The sequence below is a fragment of the Ovis aries genome, chromosome 4 (assembly GCF_016772045.2).
Source record: "Ovis aries strain OAR_USU_Benz2616 breed Rambouillet chromosome 4, ARS-UI_Ramb_v3.0, whole genome shotgun sequence".
In the NCBI taxonomy this organism is placed as follows: Eukaryota; Metazoa; Chordata; class Mammalia; order Artiodactyla; family Bovidae; genus Ovis; species Ovis aries.
Window position 1 is genome coordinate 79,270,144 of NC_056057.1, and position 25,266 is coordinate 79,295,409.

At 39.9% G+C, this 25,266-nt stretch overlaps 2 protein-coding genes across 4 annotated transcripts in view; both read right to left on the reverse strand.

The window, feature by feature from the left end:
* Positions 1-25,266, reverse strand: part of HECW1 (HECT, C2 and WW domain containing E3 ubiquitin protein ligase 1) — a 492,408-nt gene that overhangs the window by 79,844 nt on the left and 387,298 nt on the right. For all 3 annotated transcript variants that reach the window (XM_042248727.2, XM_060415079.1, XM_042248728.2), the window contains 2 exons: positions 22,658-22,843; positions 4,018-4,152 (listed from right to left, as the gene is read on the reverse strand). In XM_042248727.2, coding sequence (XP_042104661.1) covers positions 4,018-4,152; positions 22,658-22,843 — 321 coding nt within the window. The remainder of the gene's footprint in view (positions 1-4,017; positions 4,153-22,657; positions 22,844-25,266) is intronic.
* LOC114114533 (mitochondrial import inner membrane translocase subunit Tim9-like) lies at positions 18,484-18,975 on the reverse strand. Its single transcript, XM_042248729.2, has one exon. The coding sequence runs from the start codon at positions 18,867-18,869 to the stop codon at positions 18,588-18,590; it is 282 nt and encodes a 93-aa protein (XP_042104663.1). The 5' UTR covers positions 18,870-18,975; the 3' UTR covers positions 18,484-18,587.

Consider the following 25,266-nt stretch of genomic DNA (forward strand, 5'->3'; position numbering starts at 1 on the left):
AACTTCTGTTCTTGAACTCCCTGGGTGACTGAGTCCTTGATACTTCAGTTCACTTGATTGTGAAATATGATGATTAACCAGAGTGAAATTACCACCTAGGAGTGTTTGGAGACGCTTAATGGAGATGCTTCTCTTGTGGCTCAGCAGGTAAAGAATCCACATGCAATGCAGGAGACCAGGGTTCAATCCCTGGGTCAGGAAGATCTCCTGGAGAAGGACATGGCAACCCACTCCAGTATTCTTGTCTGGAGAATCCCATGGACAGAGGAGCCTGGTGGGCTACAGTCCATGGGGTCGCAAAGAGTTGGACACAACTGAGCAACTAAACACAAGGGTATTTTGGTTTTTGTTTCTGTTGTCATAGTAACTGACACTCCTGAAATTTAATGAATGGGACCAGGAGAAAAGATCCTGCAATGACAAGGAATGATTCTACACTTCAGAGAACTGTTACCCCAAATTGCTAATAATCTTCCCCTTTTGTGAAACAGTGGGTGAACTGATCTCTAAAAGCCCATTTTAATATATAAATCATCATATTATTCTTCTCAAATTCATTCCAAGGACTTTTTAAAAAAGTTCTAACTCTTTCATGTGGCATTCAAAGCTTTCCAAATTTCGAAACAAAAACCAAGTGGAAACTTACTATTCTGCTCACACTGAACTATTTATTCCGTCTTTCTTCAGACCTTTCTCAACCCCATCTCGGCTCCTTATCCTTCAGCTATGCTCTCTGTGGGGGCTGCCCTTTCTCTGCCTCTGTACTTGCTAGGTTTTACCAATTTCTCCAGGTCTAGGTCAAGCACCTTCTTTTAAAAGAAACCTTTTCCTGGCCTCCTTTGAACTTCTGTGGCATTTGTCCTAACAGCTCTCTTGGCACTCAACCATATTCTAATTTCTTGTGTTACTTAACTCTGTGTATGTTTCTGGCTTCAGAAATAGAATCACATTTCTCCAGGGCAGGGGTCATATCTCACACATCTTTGCATTTCACAATGTTCACAGAAACCCTGTACTTCATCAATATTTGTGAAACAAAATCATATTAGAGCAAACACAAGGAACATTTCCACCACCCCTCTCTGTTTTTACACTGAGGTCTTCCTGACTCCTCACACTGTAGGCTGTGTTCTCACAGTAGGAGGAACCAGGTATTTGCTTTCATAGAGCCTGAGTCCCTGTTTTCCCTGGTGTGCTGCCTCTGGATCAGGTATTCTCTGCCTCCCAGCTTCCCGCTTGGTTTATCCTTGTGTCACTGCAAAGCTACGAACAGAGAGAGGTTGGGCAGAGGGATGACAGTGGCTTAAAAACCTGATGGACAGTTAATTGGAGAGTGAATGAATTAGGAAGTATACAGATGGCTGACACCCTTTTCTCATCACGTGTTAGTCTTTCTTGGCTGATGCAGATGGCACTTTCTTATTAACATTGATATTCAGTGTGGCTGTGTTTGGGCCAGTCAATAACATCAAGGAAATGTTTTGGAACAGGTAAACCTCAGATATGCAGATGACACCACCCTTATGGCAGAAAGTGAAAAGGAACTAAAAGCCTCTTGATGAAAGTGAAAGAGGAGAGTGAAAAAGTTGGCTTAAAGCTCAACATTCAGAAAACGAAGATCATGGCATCCGGTCCCATCGCTCCATGGGAAATAGATAGGGAAACAGTGGAAACAGTGTCAGACTTTATTTTTTGGGGCTCCAAAATCACTGCAGATGGTGACTGCAGCCATGAAATTAAAAGACGCTTACTCCTTGGAAGGAAAGTTATGACCAACCTAGATAGCATATTCAAAAGCAGAGACATTACTTTGCCAACTAAGGTCCATCTAGTCAAGGCTATGGTTTTTCCAGTAGTTGTGTATGGATGTGAGAGTTGGACTGTGAAGAAAGCTGAGCACCGAAGAATTGATGCTTTTGAACTGTGGTGTTGGAGAAGACTCTTGAGAGTCCCTTGGACTGCAAGGAGATCCAACCAAGTCCATTCTGAAGGAGATTAGCCCTAGGATTTCTTTGGAAGGAATGATGCTAAAGCTGAAGCTCCAGTACTTTGGCCACCTCATGCGAAGAGTTGACTCATTGGAAAAGACTTTGATGCTGGGAGGGATTGGGGGCAGGAGGAGAAGGGGACGACAGAGGATGAGATGGCTGGATGGCATCACTGACTCCATGGACGTGAGTCTGAGTGAACTCTGGGAGTTGGTGATGGACAGGGAGGCCTGGTGTGCTGCGATTCATGGGGTCGCAAAGAGTCGGACACGACTGAGGGACTGAACTGAACTGAACTGAACTGAACTGAAAGTGATGCTCATGATCTTAATCTCGTTCTTTCAACAGGAAGCTTTTAAAATTTATATTTTCAGGTTAACTTCATATATATGTGATAGATTTATATGTTTAGGGGTTTCATTGAGTAATTGACTTTTTTTTTTAATCGACCGTGGTGAATCTGAATCTGTCTGGCAGTACTGAGCTTCTTTTATCATATGCTATGATGCTGTATGTTAATACTGAAATTCACCTTAATAATATTAAAGAGTTTGGACATTTAAAATAGATTAAAACAGCATATTCAAGTTGATACAGAGTTCTTAATTTACCCATTATCATATCAAGACAATACATCTTGTGATTTCTGAAGTGCTATAAAAGGGAGAGGGGACTATATATGTTGAGCTGAGAAGTTGGGGCATGGCTTTCTGTAGCCTGTGAATGTGTCAACTGCTGAGTGCTTGGAATCTGGAGGGTCCTGACACCCACATAACCCCTGGAGAGTGTATAATACTCCCTCATGCATGGTTACATACACATTTTATGTATATGCAGTAAGAGTTAACATGCTTTCAATAGTACCCTAAAACAGTGATACTTAAGATGACTCCATGAAAGAAAAATTCAATTTACCACACTGGCCTTAGACTGTGAGTGTCCCTGGTTAGAAATAGTTACATTTCTCAGTGTATACAGATGAGTGTCCTGAAAAACTAGTAAAGGTTTTTTTCTTGTATACTAAGCTTTCACTAAAACAAGCTCTTCCTTTGAGACTCATGTCTGCTCTCTAGAGGCTGACAGGTAGATGGCTATTTTCTGCTTCTAGAGATGCCCAGTGTGGCTCTCCCTGGAATGACTCTCTGTGGGACCATATATATGTTTCTTCTCTTTCTACAGTACTTTTTCCATTTTTTTTAACCTCATTATAATCTAACTCTACAAGCTGCTTTATTGGAAATGGTTCTCAGAGCCTGTATCATCTGAGACCCTGGTGGTTTCTATGAAAGGAAGGTATAGATACTTGGGAAATGTCAGTCAGGACATAAAAAAAGAGATTTGCTCATATTATTGTCAGGAACCAATTAGCAATAGAAAAAAAGCTATGTTTTGAGTTTTGGTTCAAGAAGGGAGAACAGGAAAGGATATGGGATATAGAAAAAGGAATTCAGAAAGGCAAGGAACCTGATGCTTAAGAAAGGGGGCAGCCTTTCATGGCCCAGCAGAAGGTAATCAATCATGTTGAGTGAAAGAACATATAAACCAGGGAAGGGCAGATGGTAGGGTAGGAACAGAGTATTCATGCGGCCCAGTTCATTTCCCCCAGTTTTCAGTCCATGAATGAAGTCTTGTCCAAAATCTAGGGAGAGGGAGAAGTTTAAAACAGTCATAAGCTGCCTAGTGGTTCTACCATCGTTTTAAGAATTCACACACGACCAGTGGGCTGAGGAAACACCATGTCAGCCATAAGTACAGGGATGTCTTGATGCTGTACTTTCAGTTTTCTTTAAACTAGACGGATTTTTCAGTAATGTTGACTGTGTAGGAAAAAAGAAAGGCAGAAGGAAAGCAATCTGAGGATGGGTCCAGGACATGAAGTGGGTGCCTCGAGTCATCAGCCTCCCTACTAAAGATCATATGGATTCGGCCCAGCCCCTGGGGGTAAAGGCAACTCTAGATCCTGGCCCCACCAGGACAGGCTGACCCCGTGGTCTTGTGAATGGCAGGGCAGGGGTAGAGGAGGTGTTACCTCTCCAGCACTGTAACTTCGGAGCCTCTGGAGATGCTGTCGATGTGTCAGATGGTTGGGAAGACGACCGTTCTGAAGAGGGATTCGGGGGTCAATAAAAGTGGTAGCTCGACTGTTGTGGTCCACGAAGAAAGACTACAGACAGACCAGGAAAGAGCACACACATGAGAACCAGCCAAGTGAAGTGAGTGATACCTAGGAGCACTCCAGGGCTCAGTCATCACGTTTATGTTTGCCCCTCCTTTTCAGCTACTCAGAACTAGATGGGAGATGCCTCTGCTTCGGCATGCTCAGGAGTTCAGTGAAGCCCCCAGTCACTGATAAACACTTTATCGGGTGTGAGTTGCAGAGGAGCAATTGTAACACCTTACTAACCATGGAATATAAGAGAAACAGATCTTTTGATGGATAAGTCATTCATGTAATTAATCACTTGGAGAGCATTTAGTTTATTTTTAAAATAATGCCCCTTTTTGATTATAGAATTAATATAGTCTCATTGAGAAATAACTTAAAAAGGATAAAAATGTACAAAGAAGATAACTAAAAATCATCCCAAATGTTACAGTCTAAAGGTAATCAACAAAATGTTTTTGTGAATTTTTTTGTTTTCTCTTCTGTGCAAATATACATTTATTTTCCTAACATCAGCACCTACAATTTTGTTATCTAAGATTTTTTCACCTATTATTTTATGAGCATTTCTCTAAGTTATTAAATATTCTTTTAACACAGAATTTTATTGAGTATATGGTATACAGTTTGATGGATCGGTTCAGTTAGTTCAGTCGCTCAGTCGTGTCTGACTCTTTGCGACCCCATGGGCTGTAGCACGCCAGGCCTTCCTGTCCATCACCAACTCCTGGAGCTTACTCAAACTCATGTCCTTTGAGTCAGTGATGCCATCCAACTATCTCATCCTCTGTCGTCCCCTTCTCCTCCTGCCTTCAATCTTTCCCACTATCAGGGTCTTTTTAAATGAGTCAGTTCTTCGCATCAGGTGGCCAAAGTATTGGAGTTTCAGCCTCAGCGTCAGTCCTACCAATGAATATTCAGGACTGATTTCCTTTAGGATGGACTGATTGGATCTCCTTGCAGTCCAAGGGACTCTCAAGAGTCTTCAATATCACAGTTCACAAGCATCAATTCTTCAGCACTCAGCTTTCCTTATAGTCCAACTCTCACATCCATACATGACTACTGGAAAAACCATAGTTTTGATTAGACAGACCTTTGTTGGCAAAGCAATGTCTCTGCTTTTTAAAATGCTGTCTAGGTTGGTCATAACTTTTCGTTCAAGGAGCAAAGCATCTTTTAATTTCATGGCTGCAATCACTATCTGCAGTGATTTTGGAGCTCAAAAAAATAGTCTATCATTGTTTCTACAGTTTCCCCATCTATTTGCCAAGAAGTGATGGGACCAGACGCCATGATCTTTGTTTTCTGAATGTTGAGCTTTAAGCCAACTTTTTCACTCTCCTCTTTCATTTTCATCAAGAGGCTCTTTAGTTCTTCTTTGCTTTCTGCCATAAGGGTGGTATTATCTGCATATCTGAGATTATTGATATTTCTTCTAGCAATCTTGATTCCAGCTTGTGCTTCCTCCAGCCCAGTGATTCTCATGATGTACTCTGAATATAAGTTAAATAAGCAGGGTGACAATATACAGCCTTGACGTACTCCTTTTCCTATTTGAAACCAGTCTGTTGTTCCATGTCCAGTTCTATCTGTTGCTTCCTGACCTGCATACAGATATCTCAAGAGGCAAGTCAGGTGGTCTGGTATTCACATCTCTTTTAGAATTTTCCATAGTTTGTGGTGATTCACACAGTCAAAGGCTTTGGCATAGTCAATAAAGCAGAAAGAGATGTTTTTCTGGAACTCTCTCGCTTTTTCCATGATCCAGCAGATGTTTGCAATTTGATCTCTGGTTCCTCTGCCTTTTCTAAAACCAGCTTGAGCATCTGGAAGTTCATGGTTCACATACTGTTGAAGCTTGGCTTGGAGAATTTTGAACATTACTTTACTAGCATGTGAGATGAGTGCAATTGTGCGGTAGTTTGAGCATTTTTTGGCATTGCCTTTCTTTGGGATTGGAATGAAAACTGATCTTTTCCAGTCCTGTGGCCACTGCTGAGTTTTCCACATTTGCTGGCATATTGAGTGCAGCCCTTTCACAGCATCATCTTTTAGGACTTGAAATAGCTCAACTGGAATTGCATCACCTCCACTAGCTTTGTTTGTAGTGATGCTTCCTAAGGCCCACTTGACTTTGCATTCCAGGGTGTCTAGCTCTAGGTTGGTGATCACACCGTCATGATTATCTGGATTGTGAAGAACTTTTTTGCATAGTTCCTCTGTGTATTCTTGCTACCTCTTCTTAATATCTTCTGCTTCTGTTAGGTCCATACCATTTCTGTCCTTTATTGTGCCCATCTTTGCATGAAATATTCCCTTGGTATCTTTAATTTTCTTGAAGAGATCTCTCAGTTCAGTTCAATTCAGTCGCTCAGTTGTGTCCGACTCTTTGCGACCCCATGAATCGCAGCATGCCAGGCCTCACTGTCCATCACCAACTCCCGGAGTTCACTCAGACTCACATCCATTGAGTCAGTGATGCCATCCAGCCATCTCATCCTCTTTCATCCCCTTCTCCTCCTGCCCCCAATCCCTCCCAGCATCAGAGTCTTTTCCAATGAGTCAACTCTTCGCATGAGGTGGCCAGAGTATTGGAGTTTCAGCTTTAGCATCATTCCTTCCAAAGAAATCCCAGGGCTGATCTCCTTTAGAATGGACTTGGTTGGATCTCCTTGCAGTCCAAGGGACTCTCAAGAATCTTCTCCAACACCACAGTTCAAAAGCATCAATTCTTCAGTGCTCAGCTTTCTTCACAGTCCAACTCTCATACCCATGCATAACCACTGGAAAAACCATAGTCTTGACTAGACGGACCTTTACTGCAAAGTAATATCTCTGCTTTTGAATATGCTATCTAGGTTGGTCATAACTTTCCTTCCAAGGACTAAGCGTCTTTTAATTTCATGGCTGCAGTCACCATCTGCAGTGATTTTGGAGCCCCCCAAAACAAAGTCTGACACTGTTTCCACTGTTTCCCCATCTCTTTCCCATGAAGTGATGGGACCAGATGCCATGATCTTCATTTTCTGAATGTTGAGCTTTATGCCAACTTTTTCACTCTCCACTTTCACTTTCATCAAGAGGCTTTTTAGTTCCTCTTCACTTTCTGCCATAAGGGTGGTGTCATCTGCATATGTGAGGTTATTGATATTTCTCCCGGCAATCTTGATTCTAGCTTGTGCTTCTTCCAGCCCAGCGTTTCTCATGATGTACTCTTCATATAAGTTAAATAAGCAGCGTGACAATATACAGCCTTGAGTCTTTCCCATTCTATTGTTTTCCTCTATTTCTTTGCATTCATCACTGAGGAAGGCTTTCTTATCTCTCCTTGCTATTCTTTGGAAGTCTGCATTCAAATGGGTATATCTTTCCTTTACTTCTTTGCCTTTCACTTCTTTTCTATTCACAGCTGTTTACAAGATACATAACATTTAGCTTTGGGAATCTCTATCATCGGACATTTAATTTTTTTTTAACTGTTTTAAAATAATGCTTCAATAAATGCTTCTGTACACAAAGCCTTGAGGCATGTCTGAACAGTGTATATGTTCCAATACATAACAAATGTCATTCTTTAAATCCAAAATTAGGTATCTTTCACAAAAGAGGAATACTTACTTTTTTAAATAAAAACTTCTGTAGTAGAAAATAATCTTTCAAATACTCTCTTTTGAACAAAATGTAATATTTGGTATCAATATCTTTGCCTAATTTACCTCAACCAGTGTTCATTTTAGGTATGTTTAGGTGTCATCTGATATAAGTAGTCCAAGAAATTATATACAGATTTAGAAATTATTCTTGGGTGAATACGAGCTTATAATTTTGAGTATTAGGTGTTATTATATATGAATCTTTTAAAGATCTCTATAAAACATCATACAGGGAGTTGTTTCATAATGGAGATCAAAATACTCCCCACAGGACAGAGGTAAATAACAACTTTCTGAGTATCATGTGAGTTATTATCTGTGGCTGGTAATAAAATTTCCTGGGATAGCATCCCACACAGACTCAAAAAGGGCTGTATGTGCAACAACATGCAGGGAACTGAAATGATGCCCCCTGAAACATTATGCTAGATTCTCAAAAAGTGATGACAATGACATAAAAAAATATTAGTAAAGAATTCATATAAGTATGAAATGTGAGTGAAAAAACCCAACGTTAACATACTTACCTGAGATTTTAAACACAAAATACAAGCTAAATTAATATACAGTAAAAGCAGATTTTTATTATTCAATTATATGTCTTTTTAAGTTTATAAATTAAAATTAAATGGGTTATATATATGTGGTAACTTTTAATATAAATTCCTAAAAGTTGAGTTAATTACTGGGTTAAAAGTTAGGACAACATTATACACTTATTGATCCATATCAACAAACTATCTTCATGAGCACAGTACAGATTTATCATCTTACCAAAAGTCCATGACCTCTTTTTATGGACTTTACTAATGCTGAGTACTAGAAAGAACTCTTAGAAATGCTGAATGGTAAATAATGATAAATTATAAGGGAAGCCAAAGATTTTCTCCTAGGTTTACTGTTCAATTTCTTCACTGGAGTACTGTCTACTTTGCCTGTTCCCTTTTTTGTTGTTGGGATGTTAAGGTTTTCTTTATTTTAAATGTGCTTACTCATGTGCCTTCAAATTGCTTTTGATTTTTATTTGCTTTGTTTTCTTATACACAGCATTTTTTTATACTCCTATGTATACAAATCTTTCAATTATTTGTCTCTAGTTATAGATCAGTTAGGAGAAGGCAATGGCACCCAACTCCAGTACTCTTGCCTGGAAAATCCCATGAACAGAGGAGCCTGGTAGGCTGCAGTCCATGAGGTCGCTAAGAGTCAGACACGACTGAGTGACTTCACTTTCACTTTTCACTTTCATGCATTGGAGAAGGAAATGGCAACCCACTCCAGTGTTCTTGCCTGGAGAATCCCAGGGGCGGGGAAGCCTGGTGGGCTGCCATCTATGGGGTCGGACACGACTGAAGCGACAGCAGCAGCAGCAGCAGCAGAGATCAGTTAAATGCGTAATTATATTTTACTAGCTTTATTTTTGGTGAATTGTTTCTGAAAATTATTTTGGTACAATGTGAAGTTGTAATTAGACATTTTTCTCCAAGGCCTTATTTATTTAAATCACTCATTCCCTATTATTTCATTATATATAAATTCTTATAAATACTATGGTTTCAGGAATATTTTATCTGTCCTAATGGTCTGTGGTAGTTTCACTGCTTCACTTATTAATGTCTGTAGGGCAAATTTCCTCTCATTATTTATCTTCTCCAAAATATTCTTAGTTATTCTTGCTTATTTTACTTTCCCAGGTGAACTGATATTAATTTTCTTATCAAATTCCAAAATAGTCCTATTGGGATTTTGTTTTGAACGAAGACTACTACAGTGATTTTAGACAGAATTCATTATGATAGTCAACATATCCATTTCCCAGTTCTGAATATAAGATGACTGCCTATTCAAGATTTTTCTTTCTCAGTAAAATTTTGTAGTTATCTTCCTTCAAAGACACGTAGTTTTTGTTAAGGTAGTTTATAGATTAATATCGAGTGCTTCTTTTCCTGCAATATTTGTAACCCATCATTGCTGGTACCTGTGCATGCGTGTGTGCATGCTGGTACCTAGGAAAGCTGTTATTGGGGTAGTTTGAGTCTCTTCACCATATTTAATGCTTCTAATGAATAAATTATCCTTTTAGGTATGTATCTGTGATTTTAACATGCAAATAATAATAATTATGTCTCCTTTAGAGGCTTTTTTATCTTTTACCTCTTCTTTTTGTAATATAAGTGAGAACTTCCAAAACAACGTTAAATAAGACAAGGAAGCTGCAATATTCTTGTTCTTTATTTTGACAGGTAAACTACTAGGGTCCAGTGAAAAGTGGAATGTGGTTCATTACATTAAAGAGTCTTTATTATGTCAAGAAAAAATTTCCCTTCCTACTTTACCATGTTTTATTTTTAAAATTTAAACACGTATTTATTTTTCATCAAGTACTTTTTGAACATTTCTTAAAATGATAGCCTGTATACAGTATACTAACACATATATATGGAATTTAGGAAGATGGCAATGACGACCCTGTATGCAAGACAGGGAAAGAGACACAGATGTGTATAACGGACTTTTGGACTCAGAGGGAGAGGGAGAGGGTGGGATGATTTGGGAGAATGACAGTCTAACATGTATACTATCATGTAAGAATTGAATCGCCAGTCTATGTCTGACGCAGGATGCAGCAAGCTTGGGGCTGGTGCATGGGGATGACCCAGAGAGATGTTATGGGGAGGGGAGGTGGGAGGGGGGTTCATGTTTGGGAACGCATGTAAGAATTAAAGATTTTAAAATTTAAAAAATAAAAAACTAAAAAAAAAAATGATAGCCTGTAATTCATCCTATAAACGATTGTTTAAAATACTACAGATACTAGATTTACTAGTAGTAAATGACTCTTACATTTTTGGAAGAAAAATCTATTTAATTGTGCTTGGTCATTCTTTTAAATTATGTCAAATTCAACTTCATTTTTAATACGAATTTTTTGGAACTCAAGTGAATTTGTCTATAGTTTTGTTTTTTTTTAAAGAAAAATTCAGATTTTGCTAGTTTTACTTGTACATATCTGTGTATGTTTCAGTTCAGTTCAGTCATTCAGTCTTGTCCAACTCTTCATGACCCCATGAATCGCAGCAAGCCAGGCCTCCCTGTCCATCACCAACTCCCAGAGTCTACTCAAACTCATGTCCATCAAGTCAGTGATGACATCCAGCCATCTCATCCTCTGTCGTCTCCTTCTCCACCTGCCCCCAATCCCTCCCAGCATCAGGGTCTTTTCTTTTTTTAATTTTTATTTTTACTTTCCAATGAGTCAACTCTTTGCATGAGGTGGCCAAAGTATTGGAGTTTCAACTTCAGCATCATTCCTTTCAACGAATATTCAGGACTGATCTCCTTAAGGATGGACTGGTTGGACCTCCTTGGAGTCCAAGGGACTCCCAAGAGTCTTCTCCAACACCACAGTTCAAAACCATCAATTCTTCAGCACCCAGCTTTCTTTACAGTCCAACTTTCACATCCATACACGACTACTGGAAAAATCATAGCCTTGACTAGACAGACCTTTGTTGGCAAAGTAATGTCTCTGCTTTTGAATATCCTATCTAGGTTGGTCATAACTTTTCCTCCAAGGAGTAAGGAGTAATTTCATGGCTGCAATCACCATCTACAGAGATTCTGGAGCCCCCCAAAATAAAGTCTGACACTGTTTCTACTGTTTCCCATCTGTTTCCCATGGAGTGATGGGACCAGATGCCATGATCTTTGTTTTCTGAATGTTGAGCTTTAAGCCAACTTTTTCACCCTCCTCTTTCACTTTCATCAAGAGGCTTTTTAGTTCCTCTTCACTTTTTGCCATAAGGGTGGTGTCATCTGCATATCTGAGGTTATTGATATTTCTCCCGGCAATCTTGACTCCAGCTGGTGCTTCTTCCAACCCAGCATTTTCATGACGTACTCTGCATATAAGTTAAATAAGCAGGCTGACAATATACAGCCTTGACGTACTCCTTTTCCTATTTGAAACCAGTCTGTTGTTCCATGTCCAGTTCTAACTGTTGCTTCCTGACCTGCATGTAGGTTTCTCAAGAGGCAGGTCAGGTGGTCTGGTATTCCCATCTCTTTCAGAATTTTCCACAGTTTATTGTGATCCATACAGTTAAAGGCTTTGGCATAGTCAATAAAGCAGAAATAGATGTTTTTCTGAACTCTCTTGCTTTTTCGATGATCCAGTGGTTGTTGGCAATTTGATCTCTGGTTCCTCTGCCTTTTCTAAAACCAGCTTGAACATTTGGAAGTTCACAGTTCACATATTGCTGAAGGCTGGTTTGGAGAATTTTCAGCATTACTTTACTAGCATGTGAGATGAGTGCAATTGTGCGGTAGTTTGAGCATTCTTTGCCATTGCCTTTCTTTGGAATTGGAATGAAAACTGACCTTTTCCAGTCCTGTGGCCACTGCGGAGTTTTCCAAAATTGCTGGCATATTGAGTGCAGCACTTTCACAGCATCATCTTTTAGGATTTGAAATAGCTCAACTGGCATGCCATCACCTCCACTAACTTTGTTTGTAGTGATGCTTTCTAAGGCCCACTTGACTTCACATTCCAGGATGTCTGGCTCTAGGTGAGTGATCACACCATCGTGATTATCTTGGTCATGAAGATCTTTTTTGTACAGTTCTTCTGTGTATTCTTGCCACTTCTTAATATCTTCTGCTTCTGTTAGGTCCATACCATTTCTGTCCTTTATCGAGCCCATCTTTGCATGAAATGTTCCCTTGGTATCTCTAATTGTCATAAAGGTATCTCTAGTCTTTCCCATTCTGTTGTTTTCCTCTATTTCTTGTATTGATTGCTGAGGAAGGCTTTCTTATCTCTCCTTGCTATTCTTTGGAACTTGTTTCAGATGCTTATATCTTTCCTTTTCTTCTTTGCTTTTAGAGTTTTCTATATTTACTATCATACCATCTGAAAATAGTGAGTTCTACTTTTTTTTCTTCCAATTTTTGATGTTTTTAAATTTATTTTTCTTATCTGCTTGTGGTGGCTAGAACTTACAAGACTATTGTAAATAGAAGTGGCAAGAGTGGGCATCTTAGTGTGTTGTTTCTGGTCTTAGAGGAAAATCTTTCAGCACTTCACCACTGAGTATGATGTTGGCTATGGGTTTGTCATAAATGGCCTTTATTATGTTGGGATATGTTCCTTCTACACCAACTCTCTGATAAGAGTTTTTTTTTTTTTATCAGAAATGGATTTTTAAAAGACTTGACAAAAAATTTTGTCAGGTTCTTTCTCTGCATCTATGGAAATGCTTATGTGCTTTTTTTCCTTCCTTTTGTTAATACAGTGTGTCACATTGATTGATTTGTGGATATTTCAACCATCCTTGCATTTCTGGACTGTATCTCCCTTGATCATGGTGAAGTGAAGTGAAGTGAAGTTGCTCAGTCGTGTTCAACTCTTTGCAACCCCATGGTCTGTAGCCTACCGGGCTCCTCTGTCCATGGGATTTTCCAGGCAAGAATACTGGGGTGGGTTGCCATTTCCTTCTCCAGGGGAACTTCCTGACCCAGGGATTAAACCCAGGTCTCCTGCATTGTAGGCAGACGCTTTACCGTCTGAGCCACAAGGGAAGCCCTTGATCATGGTATATGATCTTTTTAAGCTATTGTTAAAGTTTATTTGTTAATATTTTATTGAGCATTTTAAATTTATATTCATCAGAGATACTGGCCTGTAATTTTCTTTTTTTCTTTCTGTAGTGTCTTTGGTTTTGGTATCAGGGTAATGGTAACCTTACAGAATGAATTTGGGAGTATTCCTGCCTCTTCAAATTTTTAGAATAAAATACCTAGGAATAAACTTAACCAACGAAGTGAAAGACCTATAACTCTGAAAACTATAAAACACTGAAGGAGGAAAATGAAGATGATACAAAGAAATGGAAAGATATCCCATGTTCATGGATTGGAAGAATTAATATTGTTAAAATTTCCATACTACTCAAAGCAATATACTGAGTCAATGCAATCTCTTTCAAAATACCCATGACATTTTCCCCATAACTAGAATAAATAATTCTAAAATGTATATGGAACCACAAAAGACTGAAACAATCTTGAAAAAAGAACAAAGGTTTCAAGCTCTCTGACTTCAGACTATTCTACAAGCTACTCAAAATAGCATGGCAGTGGCACAAAAACAGACACACAGATCAATGGAACAGAAGTAAGAGCTCAGAAATGGACTCATGCACTTATGGTCGATTCATTTATGACAAAGAAGACAAGAATTTACAATGGAGAGGAAAGATAGTCTTTTCAACAAATGATGCTAGGAAAACTGGATAGCTACTTGTAAAAAAAATGAAATTAGATCATTCACTAACATTGTATACAAAAATCAACTTCAAATGGATTAAAGACCTAAATGTAAGACCTAAAACAAACAAACAAAAATTCTAGAAGAGAATATAGGCAGAGCACGCTAACATAAATTGTAGAAATATTGTTTGGGGTCTGTCTCCCAAGGCAGAAGAAACAAAAGCAAAACTAAATAAATGGGACCTAATTAAAGTTAAAAGATTCTGCACAGCAAAGGAAAACATTGATAAAAGACAGCCTACGGAATGGGAGAAAACATTTGCAAATGATATGACTGATAAGAGCTTAATATCCAAAATATATAAATAGTTCATACAGCTCAATGTTAAAAAAGAATCTGATTTAAAAATGGGTGTAAGACCTGAGTAGATATTCTTCCAAAAAAGATATACAGATGGTCAATAAGCTCAACACTGTTAATCACCAGAAAAGTGCAAGTCAAAACCATAATGAGACATGTCATCTCACTCCTGTCAGAATGGCTAATGTCAAAGAGTCTGTGCTGTACTAAGTTGCTTTAGTTAATTTGGACTCTTGCAGTCCCGTGGATTGTAGCCTACCAGGCTTCTCTGTCCTTGGGATTTCCCAGGCAAGAATACTGGAGTGGATTGCCATTTCCTTCTCCACAAAAAGTCTACAAACAACAAACTATGGTGAGGACATGGAGAAAAGAGGACCCTAGTACATTGTTGATAGGAACATAAATTGGTGCAACTACTGTGAAAACACAGTATATGGCAAGCACACACAGAAGAACTGTACAAAAAAGATCCTCATGACCCAAATAATCACGATGGTGTGAGCACTCATCTAGAGCCAGACATCCTGGAATGTGAAGTCAAGTGGGCCTTAGAAAGCATCACTACGAACAAAGTTAGTGGAGGTGATGGCATGCCAGTTGAGCTATTTCAAATCCTGAAAAATGATGCTGTGAAAGTGCTGCACTCAATATGCCAGCAAATTTGGGAAACTCAGCAGTGGCTACAGGACTGGAAAAGGTCAGTTTTCATTCCAATTCCAAAGAAAGGCAATGGCAAAGAATGCTCAAACTACCGCACAATTGCACTCATTTCACATGCTAGTAAAGTAATGCTCAAAATTCTCCAAGACAGCCTTCAGCAATACGTGAACTGTGAACTTCCAAATGTTCAAGCTGGTTTTAGAAAAGGCAGAGGAACCAGAGATCAAGTTTCCAACATCTGCTGGGTCATGGAAAAAGCATGAGAGTTCCAGAAAAACATCTATTTCTGCTTTATTGACTATGCCAAAGCCTTTGACTGTGTGGATCACAATAAACTGTGGAAAATTCTGAAAGAGATGGGAATACAGACCACCTGACCTGCCTCTTGAGAAATCTGTATGCAGGTCAGGAAGCAACAGTTAGAACTGGACATGGGACAACAGACTGGTTTCAAATAGGAAAAGGAGTACGTCAAGGCTGTATATTGTCACTCTGCTTATTTAACTTCTATGCAGAGTACGTTATGAGAAATGCTGGACTGGAAGAAACACAAGCTGGAATCAAGATTGCCGGGAGAAATATGAATAACCTCAGATATGCAGATGACACCGCCCTTATGGCAGAAAGTGAAGAGGAACTAAAAAGCCTCTTGATGAAAGTGAAAGAGGAGAATGAAAAAGTTGGCTTAAAGCTCAACATTCAGAAAACGAAGATCATGGCATCCGGTCCCATCACTTCATGGGAAATAGATGGGGAAACAGTGGAAACAGTGGCAGACTTTATTTTGGGGGGCTCCAAAATCACTGCAGATGGTGACTGCAGCCATGAAATTAAAAGATGCTTACTCCTTGGAAGAAAAGTTATGATCAACCTAGACAGCATATTGAAAAGCAGAGATTTACTTTGCTGACTAAGGTCTGTCTAGTCAAGGCTATGGTTTTTCCTGTGGTCATGTATGGATGTGAGAGTTGGACTGTGAAGAAAGCTCAGCACCGAAGAATTGATGCTTTTGAACTGTGGTGTTGGAGAAGACTCTTGAGAGTCCCTTGGACTGCAAGGAGATCCAACCAGTCCATTCTGAAGGAGATTAGCCCTGGGATTTCTTTGGAAGGAATGATGCTAAAGCTGAAACTGCAATACTTTGGCCACCTCATGCGAAGAGTTGACTCATTGGAAAAGACTCTGATGCTGGGAGGGATTGGGGGCAGGAGGAGAAAGGGACAACAGAGGATGAGATGGCTGGATGGCATCACTGACTCAATGGACGTGAGTCTGAGTGAACTCTGGGAGTTGGTGATGGACAGGGAGGCCTGGCGTGCTGCGATTCATGGGGTTGCAAAGAATCGGACACGACTGAGCGACTGATCTCAGCTCAACTGAAGATATGGAAACAACCTAAGTGTCTGTCAACAGATACACAGATAATGGAGATGTGGTATACACACATACATGCTCGCGCGCACACACACACACACACACGCACGCACACATGCACACACTCACACACACACCCCATACACTGGAATACTACTCAGGCATAAATAGAAAGAAATTCTGACATTTGCAACAACACGGATGGATATAGAGGTTATTATTCTTAGTGAGGTAAGTCAGAAAGGGAAAAAAATACTATTATATATGTGATGTATGTTATTACTTATATGTGGAATCTAAAAAATAAAACTAATTAATGAGTATAAGCAGAAATAGACTCTCAGACACAGAAAACAAATATACTTTTATTTGGTTGCCAGTGGTGATAAGGAAGGGGGGAGTGGCAAGATAGGGGAATGGGATTAAAAGAAATAATCTACTATGTATAAAATGAATAATCAACAAGGATATATTATGACACAGAGAAATATAACTGCTATTTTATGATAATGGTAGATGGAGTAAAATCTATAAAAATACTGAATCACTATGCTGTATACCTGAAACTAATATTATATTTTAATTATACTTCAATTCAAAATAAATAAAAGTATATTTTTATTAAAAATCATATAAAATCTGCCATCTTAATTATTTTTTAAATTCACAATTTAGAGGCATTAAGTGCATTCTCATCGTTGTGCGGTCATCACCACTATTCATTTCCTAAAGTTTTTCACTTTCCAAAACTGAAACTATGGTCTCATTAAAAGAAATAACTCCTCATTCTCTCTCTCCTCTGCCTTGCCCCCAAGTTCCTGGTAACCTCTATTCTACTTTCTATCTCTATTAATATGACTATTTTAGATATCTCAGATAAAAACTGTATACAATTAAGGTCAATGTAAGCTTTATTTTAAATGAAAGTATTAATATACGTTCCATTAACAGGAAAGTATTCAAATCTTATTTTGTCTATTTAATCTATTGAACTGATGGATATAAAACATATTTTCCTACTTTCTGCATTTCTTCATTTCCTTTGCAGTTCTTTTATTTTCTTTATATAATATGTATCTCGTTCTTTGGCTCATAATGTATACATGATTATTGTAATTTAACTGTGCCATTGATGAATATAAAATCTTTCTTTGACCTCATTTTAAGGATTTAGGTTTCAACTCTCCTTTGTATGATATTAATATACCAACACTGTTTTTTCTGTTATTATTTTCATACTATATTAATATTTATTCTTTCACTTTTAAACATTCTAAATGATCTCTTAGGTATGTCTTTTTTAAAGCTGTATTTGTTTGGTATCAAATCTGACAGTAGCTCCTTTTGGTAAGGAGATACCATTCCCTATGCGGAGTACCAAGTTTGTAAGGAGTAACAAGTTTATCCTATTTCTACTTGCTGCCACAACTGTTATGCTTGGCTTTACTGTTGTCATTTTATTTTTAATATTCCAATTTTCTTTGCTTCCTTGTGGATTCTTTTGTGTGTTTTTGATACAAACACTGTATTTTGTTTGATTTTATCTTTTGTAGGAATTCAAGAGGGAAAAATCTTGCTTTAAATGGTACAATGATTGCCTTTTAAGTTTGTCAAGCAACTATATTTAGCCTTTGTTTTTCAAATTATCCACTTGACCTCCCCTTCCACCCATTAGGAACTTAGTACCACTTTCCTTGCCCTGCTCACCTACCCACTTTTTGTTTCCTCATCTTTTTTTTTTCCAATGATTTTCATTTATTTTATTTTTAGTAATAAAGTTTTTTTTCTATCTCATACATGATCGAACACATATTTTGCTTTAAAATTAACAGTCACTATTGAAGAAACAATGGTTTATTATTCTAATCAAGTGACCAAGCTGCTGAATCTTAAGGCCTCAACAAGTGTTGCATCTTATTATTTCCATTGAACAATAAGACCTTGTATTTTGACTATTCCTGTATATATCAATGTTGTTTCTCCAGTGGTTTCCATTTGCCAGGTTTAACATGGTGGCTACTACTTTCAGGGGATTCTATCAGGTGAATCCTCATTTCCACTGCAATAGCTGTTGGCAATCTTTCATCAAAAGTCCATCCATTAGGATCTCTCTATCATGGCTGGCCAAGGAGTCCTGTTTTGGCAGCTAGGGCTCCATTCTGCTGAATATGATATTCCTGAAATCTCATAGATATTTGTTGAGTCATTTTTAAATACTTCTGTAAGCAATGTTCTGAACAGGTGGTCTCTTCAGGTTTTACTTCTTTTCTTGTAAAGTCTTTAACACAGTCCAAAAAGCAGGTTTCTATACATTTACTGTAGGTTCCAAGAAATTTCTTAAAATATTTTATCTGATTAGATTCTAGTATTTGTGCAGCCATATTTTTTTGGTACATTATTAGTCACATTTTTTTGATGCATGAGTTTCCTTTCTGTTCTGGAAAAGTAGTCGTCCAATTTTTGCTTGAATGTCTCCAGTAAGGCTTTGATTTCTTACTTAAGGATAGGCTCTTGCATCTGACACCATAAGAGCCTGGGGGGCTGTGTTGCCAGTCAACTCTCTGTTTCCTCATCTTTTTAATTCTGGTCCAGGGATACTGATCCAAATTGTTCTTATAGAAGTATTCCATTTTTATTATACATATTTTCCCATACTTTATTGAGCTTTTTCAATACAAAGCATTATAATTTTAAAGCAATTATTTACATTTATATTTGTGCATTTGATTGATTTAAATACCCATCACCAAAGTTTTTTAATGCTATGATTTTCCTATTATTGATTTTCTCTTCTGTATCATTTGTGAGCCATCTGGAGAACGGCTTTTGCTTTTTCCTTAGGGCAGGCAAAAGAGTAGGGTGAGCCCTGAAGTCTTGCACATGAGGTTTTTTCCCTACTGTCTTCATACTTCAATAACAATTTTTTCTGGAAATAGGATTATTGAGCTGCAGTCTTTCTCATCAATAACCTGTAGTCATTGTTCTGTGGATTTCTACACTTTGGTTTTATGGATGCGAAGTTTGAGGTTTGTCTGATTTTTAATTCTTTTGTAAATGACTTTCATATTATCATAGCTGTATATTGATAAGACTTTTAAAGTCTCGATTTAAAGACATTCCAGAGTAGCATTTATTTTAATTAATTTTACTGTAACTCAGTGAGTCCAATTAATCTTCCCATCTGAACAATCTGTTGTAGATCAAAGCTTTATTTTCAATATTTAATTAACAATTTAATATTTATAGTTAATATTTACTTATTGCTACTATATCTATTGGAGAAGGCAGTGGCACCCCACTCCAGTACTCTTGCCTGGGGAATCCCATGGACGGAGGAGCCTGGTAGGCTTCAGTTCATGGGGTCACTATTATTTAATTTCTTCTTCAAGAATATCTAAAAGCCTTTCATCCAACAGAGACTTAGTGAGGGCCAGCTAATGTGCCAGACACTATTCTAGGCCCTTAGAAGTTTCATCAATGAGCAACACAAAGACCCCTGCTCTCAAAGAGCTTAAAATTCTGCCAGGAGAAACAGTACATAGAACAAACATGTAAACTATACAGTGGCGCACACAGGCAAGGGAAATTAAGGGAGTTTGTGATATTTAATTGGTTCTTGCTGAGACAGTGAGATACATTTTTTTTTCTTTTTCTGGTTTTCATATTTTTTTTCACTTTATCCTTCACTGGTTGCAAAAGGGTACCTTCTCTGTGCTTTGGGGGCTGCTTCCATGTTCATATTCTATAACCAGGATTCGATTTTATACAGTGTCATTTCTTTTCTCTTTTATCCTTATGCTGTTACATTTTGTTATTTCATGAAACCTTAAACCGTTTATCTAGCCCACATCCTTTTCTAGTTTTTAACTATAGTAAGAACACTTAACATGAGTTTTCCTTTCTAATGAATGTAAAGTGCAAAAAAATAAAAGAAAAAAATTTAAAGTGCATAAACTACAGTACTGTTAACTATAGGCACAATATTGGATAGCTCATCTCTAGAACTTATCTTGCATAACTAAAACTCTATTCCTGTTGAACAGAAACTCCCTACTTCCTCCTGCCACCATCCCTCGGCAACCACCATTTTACTGTTTCTATGAGTTTGACTGTTTCAGATCTCTCATATAAATGGAATAATGCAGTCTTTGTCCTGTGACTAGCTAATTTCATTTAACACAATGTCTTTCAGCTTCATCCATGTTGCAGTATGTCAGAATTCTCTTCTTTTTAAAGGCTAAATAATACTCCCTTGTATATGTATATACCACATTTTCTTTATCCACCCATCCATGAAGAGACATTTAGGCTGCTTCCATATCTTTGTTATTTGATTAATGCTGCAAAACCCACAGTAGTGCAGATACTTCTGAGATTTTGAGTTCAGCTCTTTTGAATCAATACCCGGAGTAGGATTGCTAGATCCCGCGCTGGTTCTGTTTTCTTGTGTCTGCTCTCCTCTGGCTTGTTTGCTTTGTGTGGGTTCTTCTTGCCCAATATAAGTCATGCGTTCTTGTGCCATTGTGTAGATGATAAACAGATATCTTTAAAATACTTATTTCTATTTTCTGAAGAAAATTATACTAAAAGATATGCTTTTTCTCGAGATAAAGATTCTGTTTCCTTCATGAAGCAGGTCTTCAGAGGCCTCTTATTACTTTGTTGTTATGTGTATATTCCTTAGTATCCATCTCACACCTGTCCTACTGCCTGAGACCCACCTCCTCCTGGATGATGACCATCCTCCACAGCTCAACCCTGGAGCCAGCTTGAGCTTCACATGCAATCTCTATTGATGTTGGGCAGAGGCTGTGTCCACCTTCTCCAGGTTTTCAAGATGACAGGTGAGTCAGATGCCATTTGGTCTTCCTTGTGGGGATGATGTGCATTCAAAGGCACCAAACAGCACAGACCAGCCCTCCTCTTCCTACACGGTGCACCCTGAAAGTGAAGGCTGTTGACTCTGAACGTGTTGCCAAAGTGAGAAGCATGTTGGCTGAGTGAGAAACCACAAGATGGTCTAGTGTTCTGGAACTCGCTCTGTTTCTTTTGTATAGAAAGCATGTTTCCCACACCATGTTTCATTGTCATTCTCCCAGGGGAGGCCACATCTGGTAAATAAGAGTAGATTCTGTCTATAGTGGTTTTCCCACTACACAAGCCACCCCCTGACAAGTTCATCCCTGACTGCAGAGCTGGTCATGGAGATTCATTGTACTGACGGACTTGCATCAATTAGAGGGCACAATCTTTCCTCCCATATTTCAGAGGGCTCAGGTACTGGGACACGACAAAGTGTGGGAGAGGGGTTTCTGGTTCCCAGGGCACTGTGAAGCCCCATCAGCCGACTTTGGGGAACTGTGGTTTTGCATGGCCATAAGCACAGACGAAGAGAGCGGAATGATGCAGTTTCCTGTTGAGACACGTGTTTGCTGGGAAGACTTCTGATTCTTTTGACACTAGGAGAGGGAAGGAGTCTCTCTACTAAAGTTTATAAAAGATTACACAGTTTATAAAAGATTCCTCGGTAGCCTGTCTGACCTGTCCTATAAATACATGAAAGTGATTGATGGTGATTAAGAAACAGCATTCTTGCTTTAGCTGACTCAGCTAGGCTTCTACAGCATCCCTGGGAAAGACTAGTTTTGGTTAATGCCACACAAAAGCAAAATGCAAGCCAGTAACACTTCATTGGCCCAATTCACCCTGTTTTAATGAGACCTGAAGGCTTATTAGGGAAATCACAATGAATAATTTAATAATGTCACTCCCATTTAACTAATAATTTAATCCTCTGAGAGGGAACTAAGGAGGCAAAATACTAGAAAGGTCATTGAATAGAATTTGGTTTCACGTTCCAAATCTAAATTAAGAAATATGGAGCCTGTATTTCTCAACTGGGTGTGATACTGTCCCCCAACCCTCCTCCCCACCCAGGGGACACATAGCAACGTCACCACTTGGTGGAGGTGCTATTAGCATCAGTGGGCAGAAGTCAGGGACATTTGGAAACATTCTAAACATCAAAAGACAGAAATCCCAATGCGGATAATTACCCTCCCTTCTGCCTGGTGGCCAATAGCGCGTCTCAGGAACAGGCTTTGATCTCCTCATCAACCTCCCTCCTCACCCGCTCATGGGTCTTCACCTTCTGATGTAAGGCCCCAGCAGCAGTCATCCTCACCTTTCCCTGCTGGTCTGTTTTGATCTCCCAGCCCCGGGGCAATTCCAGCCGCGTGTCGGCAAACATGTTGATGAAATTCACCAAGTCTCGGTTGTGCTGGTAGCGTTCGAAGTTACGCGCATCCCGCCGGACTTTGAGGATCATGTGCTTCAAGCAGGTGCTACTGGTGAAGACTCGGTAGGCACTCTGAGACGGGGTCCATGGAGATGGGGAAGGGAGTGGGGATTAGGAGAAACACAGACCAAGCATACTTTGAGCACCTTAATGGGATGCGATGTGGTTGCTACACAGGGATTTATTGTGAGCCTTGAGGAGGAGGCCTTGGAAGCAGAGATCTTGCTCCAGAAGTAACCTGCCCACTGCGAACACACATGGACCTCTTTGCAATCTGACTCTACCACTGCTTCAGCATCCTAGGACACTGTCCAACTCCCCTGCATCTCAAGTTCCCCTCCCCTCCGCCCTCCCCAACCCACTCTGCCCCATCCTGGTTCTGCTCCCCTGAATCTCCTTCTGACTCTCTGAGCATCTCCTCCCTTTCCTCCCTTTGCTCCCTGGTTCCTCCTCTGACAGCACAGGTTCATCCTTGGTCTTTTTCAAAGAGTTGAAAGTGAAAGTTGCTCAGTTGTGTCCACCTCTTTATAACCTTATGGACTATACAGTCCATGGAATTCTCCAGGCCAGAATACTGAAGTGGGTAGCCTTTCCCTTCTCCAGGGGATTGCTCCTCTATTCATCTATATAACAGGGTGTATTAGTTAAAGTTCCCTGTGAATTTTAGGGCTGACCTTCAACGGTCTACCACTCCTTTCTATGTACAAACATGACTGTTTGTAGGGGTTGGAAGATGAGAAGAGATGAAGAAAGCTTCAGGAGTTTCTAGTTGTGCCATATAACCATTTTATGCCACCTGGGGCTGGTGGGTGTGTGTGGTTCAAGGAAAGACTGTTAGTAGCCAGAGCAGGCTGGGGAACAGCTCAGAGAGCACCACTGTCTAGCATTTTTGTCCTGCTTCGTGACTCACCCCTGTCTCACTGGGCAGCAGCTCTTGATCTAATCACTAGATGTCCAAGAGGTTTCCTAAATATAACCTGCTCAAAAGCTAGACCCTCCTCCCCTGCCACAGCTCCCATCACCTAATCAAACTACTGTTGAATGGGGACACTTAACTCAGGGGCACAAAGCAGAAAGGACTCAGACTTTCTTGGGTCCTCACCCTCCATCCCCCTCAATCATAGTGGTCCCAAGCATGATTGATTCCCTGAAGAAAGATCTCCTAAGCTGAGTTGTTCTTTCCCTGCTCCCAGACCCTTTCTTAGGGAAGCCCTTGATTATTGCTCACTTAAGCAATGGAACCAGGCTCTGGTCTTAACCTCTCAGTCCCTTCTCCCACAGTTCTCCCTGAGAAAATCACCTCTCAGACTGTGTAATGATGATAATGTCTGAGACTGCAGCTGGGTCTGGTTGCCTGCTGAGGTAGATCCAGGCTCCTTTCCATGATGTACCAGGTAATTTGCTGCTATTCTCCACCCTCTCTTCCCACCTCTGCCTGTCACCACGCTCCGGCTCCACTGGACCCAGTCCCAGGCTGAGTCCTTTCTCCCACTGCCTGGAGCCTCTGCCCTGTCAACTTTCAACGTTCAGGACTCAGTCTCCTCAGGACTGCTCCCTGAGTGTCCAGAGCGTCACGTGTGTTCCAGGGCACGTTGCTCCTCCCAGAGGACAGCTATGTCCTATCACATTAGACTCATCTTTGCACGTCTGCTGCCCAACAAAACGGGGAGCTTCTGCTGATCAGGTGTCACCCTAATCTGTCTTTACATCTAGCACCTAGATCTGTGCCTGAACCGCAGGAAACACATGTCAAATGAGAAAAGCAATGACTACAGTAATATCAGGATATCAGGGGGACTTCCCAGGTGGACTTCCCAGGTGGACTTCCCTGGTGGCTCAGATGGTAAAAGCGTCTTCCTATTGCCTGGAAAATCCCATGGACAGAGGAGCCTGGTGGACTACAGTCCACAGGGTAGCAAAGAGTCGGACATGACTGAGCGACTTTACTACTACTGCTACTACAATGCGGGAGACCCAGGTTCAATCCCTGGGTTGAGAAGATCCCCTGGAGAAGGAAATGGCAACCCACTCCAGTACTCTGGCCTGGAAAATCCCATGGACAGAGGAGCCTGGTAGGCTACAGTCCATGGGGTCGCAAAGAGTTGGACACGATTGAGTGACCTCACTTCACTCCCAGGTGGCACTAGTGGTAAAGAACTGGTCTGCCAACACAGGAGACTTAAGACTTGGGTTTGATCCCTGAGTTAGGAAGATCCCCTGGAGGAGGGGATGGCAACCTACTCCAGTATTCTTGCTTAGAAATCCCATGGACAGAGGAGCCTGGCAGGCTACAGTCCACAGGGTCGCAAAGAGTCAGACATGACTGAGCAACCGAGCATGCATGCATGCTGATATCATATCATTGCTTTCTTGACAATACCAAAAAAAAAAAAAGAGAGAGAGAGAGAGAAAGCTAAATATATAAAAACCACATTAAATTAACCATAAGCAGGGAGTCGGACACAACTGAAGCGATTTAGCAGCAGCAGCAGCAG